The following is a 7,500-nucleotide window of genomic DNA, read 5'->3' as shown; positions in this document are numbered from 1 at the left end:
TCTGCCTGCAGGACAAAGTCATCTGTGCTCGTCAACAGCCTTCTGCTCACAAGAAGTGATAGGTAGATGAATTCAGGGCAGGAAATTCATGCAGTGGTGGAAAAAGGACTTGAAATCCACACTTAAGTACAGATGAGAACAGAAAAGTACAGATATATTACCAGAAAATGACTTCAGTGAAAGTTAAAGTCACCGTTTAGAATATTACTTGAGGAAAATGTATGTGATATTTATTGTACTTACATATAAAAGGTATTTTTTTATATTTAATATTTATTTTAAGTATTACTACTTTTACATTACACCACTGCATTCATGAAATCATTAATGCATAGCCACCACAAAACACACTTGGAGGTGTAAAATGCATGGTTGTGTGTAAGCATTTGCGTATGAAGGATCTCCTGTCTATGGACGGCAGGGGTTGATGGGGATAATGCAACGCTTTTAACATAAGCCTACAGTTCTGTACTAAGCAAGAGAGGAATATCATAATAAATTACCTCGACTGAAATGCTGGGCTACACGACACAAGCCAATGTTTGGTCAGATAAACACATACTGTATTCCCACTAAATACTCAATTTCACCTTTAACTAAAACTGAATTATTATTACCAAAAAAAAAAAAAAAAAAACCTTGTCGACCAAAGCTTAGTGTAGTTTTTCAGCCACAAAAATCTAATATTTCCAACTGCTAGAAGTATATAGCACAACATTCTCATTGTTTATGGGTCACATATTTATTTTTTAATAATATTAAATATTATTTATTTATTAGATGTGGTAATTATCTAAGAGTTAAACAGCCTAATTAACTTAAACAGCCTAATTTTTCCAAAAACTAGCTGTACAGAATAAGATTCTCATTGTTTTGTGCCAAGACAGTACATCTTTTTAAAAGCTTTCTTGTTCAATTATTACTTTTTAACAGCTAGCTTTTATATGACTGACTTGACTGTAGTTGACCTATTTTACATTATCTTAGCAAGTTAATTTCATATTTGCTTCCCTGACACTGGCAGACAATGCCAACATAGACATCCAAATGTGAGCACTTGAGAATGATGACAAATGTCAGCCTGCAGGAAGTATTCAAATGTTAGTCTGTGTAATTATCACTTGAAAATAGATGTATAAAAACACTAAAACATCAAGATCCTTTGACTGAAGGCGTCTTTGATGTGCTAATATATGCACACACACACACAGGTTGTGACTTCTAACGCTACAATCTTAGCAAGACCTTTTTAGTAGGGAATTGAATAGAGCATATAAGCATACTTCAATTCTACACATAATGCCTAATATAAAAAGTTTTACTACAGACATTACTCTGGCACTGAATGCATTGACTATCCGCAAAGAGATGCTCTTCTGAAAGATCCTTCAACACGGTATTGGGACGTTAAATAGTGGATAAAGTACAATAAAGACCACAAGATCACAGTGAGTGTTTGTTGAAGGCCACATCTGTGCAAGTGGTTAGCCATCACGCCGGCAAACAACATAAAACTGCAGCAGGGAAAAGGGGAAGCATTTAAATAAATAAATTAAATAAATATCATTGGTTGCCTCAGGCTTGGAGGCACAGTTAAAGATTAATGCTATTCTTCTGCAAATATTGCTCAGAGGGACAACATGAGTCACTTTCTCAACAGCAAAGCATTCATGAAAGCAAAAGCCAGGGGAGACCCTAAGGCGAGGCCTTTGGGGGTGAGGTGGACAGCTCTGGATGAAAGACCAGCTGTCTATCAGAGGCTGTTCATGTGTTTTAGTGGTAGCAGAACACAATGGCTTTTTAAAGAAAGTTATTTAAATGTTACTCTTCGGAAGTGTCGCTATGTACTGTATGAGTGTAGTTTGCTCACCTGAGTAGGCCCAGTAGGACTCTTCGGCTGCTCTACGATGCCTGTCACCGATTGGCCGGTCATGATCCTCTGCTTTGTTCCCCTCAGCCAATGCTGAAACAGAAAAAAATAATGAGACATAGTTTTAGATTATGTGCTGTGATGGTCATGTGGACGATCAAGTGATCCGATTCCTAAATCTTCTGCTCACAATTTTATGTTCTATTTCCTAAAACAGCCATCCCCTCTTGGCTGATTAATATTACTAGTGCTGGGCAGCGATAAATAAAAGTTTTGTTTATATAATATATGAGTGTGTTTACTGTTTGTATTATGTATATATAAATACATTATATACATACAGTATATATTTGGAAAATATTTATATGTATATATTTATATTCATATACTTTATATTATATATACATTTATTTAATATATAAACAAAATGTTTATTAAATATAAACATGCATGTGTGCATTTATATATACATAATAAATATACACAGTACATATACATATATTAGCCTATGTAAACAAAAACTTTTATTTTGGATACGATTAATCACGATTAATCGTTGCCCAGCACTATCTATTACACTTCATAAATCTTCCAAAAGAAGTTCTATTCATATATATATATGTAACCGTGATAATCAAAGCAACAATATATCGATATCGTATTAATTTAGTGTGTGATGATATACTGGTATTAGCGATAACCGCAATATTTTATATAAACAGCTCTCTTATGATAAGACCACATGTAAATACTCCAGCGGCAGTACCTGGTTGAGCTCCCAGGTGGCAGTATTGTACCTTAACGCGGACACCTGTCACACAAGAAGACAACGCATCGCTCATAGCTTCTCCGGGGAGAGCCATGTTTGTCAGAGTAAGTAAAAATAATTATTTTACAAGTCAGCTCTATTCGCACGGGATTAGTATTATCTGGGGACCTTGTATAATTTAGAAAATTTCATGTGGTGCATTCACATGGGATAAGAGAAGCCTGTCATTTCACTCGAATTTACTGACTTATCTCTCCAGGATACCCGGATGTGAAGGCTTTGAGAGTTCTATTCTATGGTCCGGTTAGATGGATTTAATAAAAAAGAAAATAATAGTTTCGTGCCCTGTGTCATTTACATTTCACCAGGTTAAAATAATATATCAAGCTTTTATGCAACCTCGAAACCTTTTCAGCTTTCTCTTTCTGCAAATTTTATAGTTGTACGGTGTAGTATAGTGATATGACAGCACCCAAAATACTATCAAAACACTCCAACGCAGCTCCAGTAATCTCTTTACTCGTCTAATTTTATTTACTCGTCTTATTTTGGTATTTGCAATCAATACAGCCTGTGCATGGTAACACTTTATTTCTTTGTTCAAATCTATTAACCCTCTGGAGTCGATTCACGCAAATACGCGTTTTGAGGAATCTTCCCCTTAAATCTTCCCCTTAAATTACACTTTCAGTTTTGACCGTACAGATAAGAGCAATACATCAGTCGAATCTGAAAAGGGTCTACTTTTATTTTTATACACACATAATAACAACAAAACTTTGTGCATTTACAAAATAAAGAAAACAAACAAGGTGTGCTGTTTGCAGCCTTGGTCTGCGGTGATCTTCATTTAGAAATGCATCATTAAAATGAACTGTAGCTCAGCAAATACTCAACAAAGAGACCTGAGAGATATAGCTATAGAAAACTTAGCATGTCTACTTTTAAACTAAGCAAGTGCTACAAAAAAAAAGAAACAAATATTCTGATAAAGTAATCCATATGAAAACAACGCGATGTCCATCTTTCACAATTCCCTTCATTATATCTAATGCGACGACGCCCACGTGCTGAACGCGCTATTGATATTATAATGTTCCACGTGGTGTGTATATGCTCATACCATAGAAAACAAAGTAGCAAGACTGTTCTTCAAGTTTTTTCTTTTATTTTACTGTTTGCTTCACGCTTAGAGTAATAAGACATAATTCACCCCAAGAAGATGTGCTGAGGATTACCTCAGGATTTGAGTTTTGGATTTCCTCAAAAAAAAGAATGAAGTGCTTTATCCAGCAGAGATCGTAAACATGAGTAAGTCTTTATATATATATATATATATTAGTTTTCACACATCGTGTACACATTTTACTAGTTAGATTTTTTCCAAACTATAATTCCTGACTAAATGTATAATCAAGTGAAACATTATGAAGTTTCATTCACATCATCTAAATGTTCTACTGTACTACTAGTATCAGTTACACGATTAAAACTGATCTTGAAAAACTGAGCGACCACATTGCTACATTAAACTTGTAAAATGTTAAGTTGGTTGCAGTGCCATTCTCTTAATACCTCTCCTGAAGTCATTCTTAAATAAGGTTCATTAGTTAATTACATTAGTTAACATATATAAATAACATAAATAATACTGAAAAAATTCCACAGCATTTATTAATCTTAGTTCATGTTAATTTCAGCATTTACTAAATAATGCATTATTAAAATCACAAGTTGTGTTTGTAAACATTAATGCACTATGAACTAACATGAACAATGAACGACTCTATTTTTATTAACATTAACAAAGATTAATAAATTGTGTTATAAATGTATTGTTCATTCGTTAGTTAATACATTCATGTTAACAAATGACATATTATTGTAAAGTGTTACCATTAATTTTTATTCATCATACTGTTGAACTTGACGGTATTTTCTATCTTGTTATTTCATAGGAGTTTCAAATAAGATGGAGGAAGCCAGAGTCTTGTGCCCTGTGTAAATCAGTATCCTTATGTTCGTTGGATGAAAAAGAAAAACTCACTAAACAAAGTAGAAAATACCTACACCCCACTCAAGTTATCTTTATTGGGATCAGCAATTGTAAAATCCATTTACATAGAGAGACCCTCAAGAGTACACAAACATAACACAAATCATGAGGGTCAAACTACAGCTCACAACTCGAGGCACAAAAACAAATCACGAGATAGAACCTCATGAACACAGTAACGCACTAGCCTGCGATCTCTGGCTGAACCAAGAAACCCATCTGGCTCAAAGAAACCCACTCCATTAGAGAGAAAAACAGCCCCCCACACAGCGGTATTTACAGCCTGTCTGCTCTGGGATCAGTTTCCCCTGCCTCATTAAACATGTATGAGGGGCTAAATAAATAAACAAGACCTGATTGGCCGGTGAGAGGAAGGCTAAAGCGCTAAGTGCCCAATCAAAGAGGCTGCGGACAGGGCTCTGGCAGCCGAAGACGATGAGCTGTTCCAACGCTCCGACAGAAAGCCCAGCTGTATCCTACCAGTAGATCGAACCAATCTAGACTGAACCCAAAAGGAGTTCTAGACCCCTTCGCCTACTTGCTCAGGGTTCTAAGGTTCATATAAACTGTGAGAATACAACTCCAGAAGATTTGGGAGCTGAGATTATCTTAAAAATACAAACCTCTCGGTCGCCAAGGATACCAGAAATATATGTCTGGGTTGAATGAAAATTTGTTTCGACTTGCACCATGGGCTGGAGGGGTTAGGAAGGATGGAACACATCCCAGAACCCTGTGGCCTCTGTGTGAGTTTATCAGAGGCGATCTCGACCCCTCTGCTCCTGGCTGTGGGATGTTGGGGATGCACTGGAAGGTGAAGAGATGATGTGGGATCAGCCTCACAGCTGTCATCCACATCCAAACTCTCAAACGCACTATGGCAGGACTTGGGGGTGACTGCCATTTTAGATCTAGACTGACCCCCCCATAAAAAAGAGTCACTAGAAGGGAAAGAAGGAATAGCTGAAGAAAGCACGAAAGAGGACTAAGAAAGGACTAAAACACAGCAAAATGTTAACGAGAATTTGGCAACAATTTTTTCTGCAAGCCTGCCGATGTGCTGACCACACTTTGCTAACAAGGACACACTGCCTAAAAGACATCACTCAAAACATAATGCAATTTACAAGGCCCCTCTCTCTCCGAGCATGCTGGGTAAATATATTCTGATATGAACAATGGGTGACTTTTTGTTTCAATGACAAACTGCCTTCTGCTACTTGCTTCTCTAATTCTTCAGGATAACGGCTCGGGCATGGCGGCAAATGCCAATGAGAGGGTATGCTATGGCTTCTCTATGAATTACATTATTGATTGTCAATACTCTTTGAACAGAAAATGTAATTATGCAATGCGGCATGCCAGGCTTAGTCGCTATCCTCCCGATATGTCACTCATGCGTTCTTTCTCTTTCCCTCAATCACTACCTCCCTCTTTTTGTCCCTGTATATTCATGAATGAAGCTATCTATCTCTCTCCAGCACTCCAAAACTTACTTCCTGCGAGTAACTCTGTTGGAGAGACCAAGGGATGCTCCTTTGGCTACTCTCAGGAGTCAATACATCAGCAGCTGAGTCGATCTCTTCTAGAGTCTTGCTTTCTTCGTTCTGTCTTTCAGAAATGTCTTCCAAACCTGTCTACCTTCTGTCTACTTTCCCATAATCAGCTCTAGCTGTTTACTCACATGGTCACTTGTTTCAAGAAGAGAAAGCATTTGTTTTTGGACTGTGGCCAATACCAGCTCCTACATCACTCCGCAAACACCTGCGCCTACACATCATTGTACCCCAGGCCCCGTTTCTTCTCCTCCAGATGTCTTCAACAATGGAGCACGAATGCGTTAAACAACCAAATAATTGGGCAACAGCACCTTGTCTGAATGTGATTCAACATTCAAACAAAGAGAAGCACCATGCTCCAACCCAAAAGGCCCACTTTAGGGAAAGTAGTCAGGGCTCTGTGGCACACAAGGGTCTGCCAGGAAACTGGCTGAAATAGGCTGGCAATACCTTCTAAAAAAGAGAAATGGAGAGTTTAGAGAGTAAATGTTAAAAGGTCACATGTAGAAGTTGGACAAACATAACCTAACCTAAAGTTTTTGGTATAACCAATCAAGCCTCTTACACTGAGCTACCAATTAATCAAACTTAAGAAGCAGCAATGGGTTTTAAAAGGTTTTCCCTTAAGATGGGCCTTACCATCGGGCTGACTGGTAACTGCTCTTTTCACTGTTCTTTACTATTCTGGGATCAGTAACATGGTTACTTTTTTTTTCATTGAGGTGCTGATAAATCAGAAATAGAATCATGAGATGCATGATGCACACTCATGTAAATCAAGCTATATAAATTGGATATACCATAGATTTAGACACACCCAAAGTTAGCATGTGAAGGGTGATTTTACTACTTAACTATTTATTTTGTAAGTGATATCTAATGTGAATAATGATTCTAAGAATGCCACTGTAGGCCTTTAACACTGTCTCATTCAAAAGTTTGATAAAATCAGCTTTCCCCCATATTCTAGTGATACGTTATAGAATTTAGTTTCTAATTTCCAACTATGTTTTGACATGTTGATGAAAAACAGGTTTTGTTAAACCTGTTAATATCCATGAATAGCTATAGTTTGATGCTTTGCTTCATAGAGTCCAATGCATTGGTGCATTAGGCAACACTGACAATGGTTTTCACTACATAAAAATATACAATGTTTATGATCTGTCCTTCTGAGGATTTCCAATTGGATTCCGGTCAAATTTTGCTAACTGCAAGGGACATTTTCCAGCAAATTTATCCTGAC

The 7,500-nt window shown here is 37.0% G+C and overlaps 1 protein-coding gene across 2 annotated transcripts in view; it reads right to left on the bottom strand.

Annotated features, from left to right (window-relative positions):
• Positions 1–7,500, bottom strand: part of LOC132119284 (receptor-type tyrosine-protein phosphatase gamma-like) — a 295,833-nt gene that overhangs the window by 221,766 nt on the left and 66,567 nt on the right. For both annotated transcript variants that reach the window (XM_059529115.1, XM_059529114.1), the window contains exon 2: positions 1,871–1,963. In XM_059529115.1, coding sequence (XP_059385098.1) covers positions 1,871–1,963 — 93 coding nt within the window. The remainder of the gene's footprint in view (positions 1–1,870; positions 1,964–7,500) is intronic.

Source organism: Carassius carassius, chromosome 38, assembly GCF_963082965.1.
Source record: "Carassius carassius chromosome 38, fCarCar2.1, whole genome shotgun sequence".
Classification (NCBI taxonomy): Eukaryota; Metazoa; Chordata; class Actinopteri; order Cypriniformes; family Cyprinidae; genus Carassius; species Carassius carassius.
The sequence above is the reverse complement of the archived record's forward strand: the minus strand, read 5'-3'. Positions and strand labels throughout refer to the sequence as shown.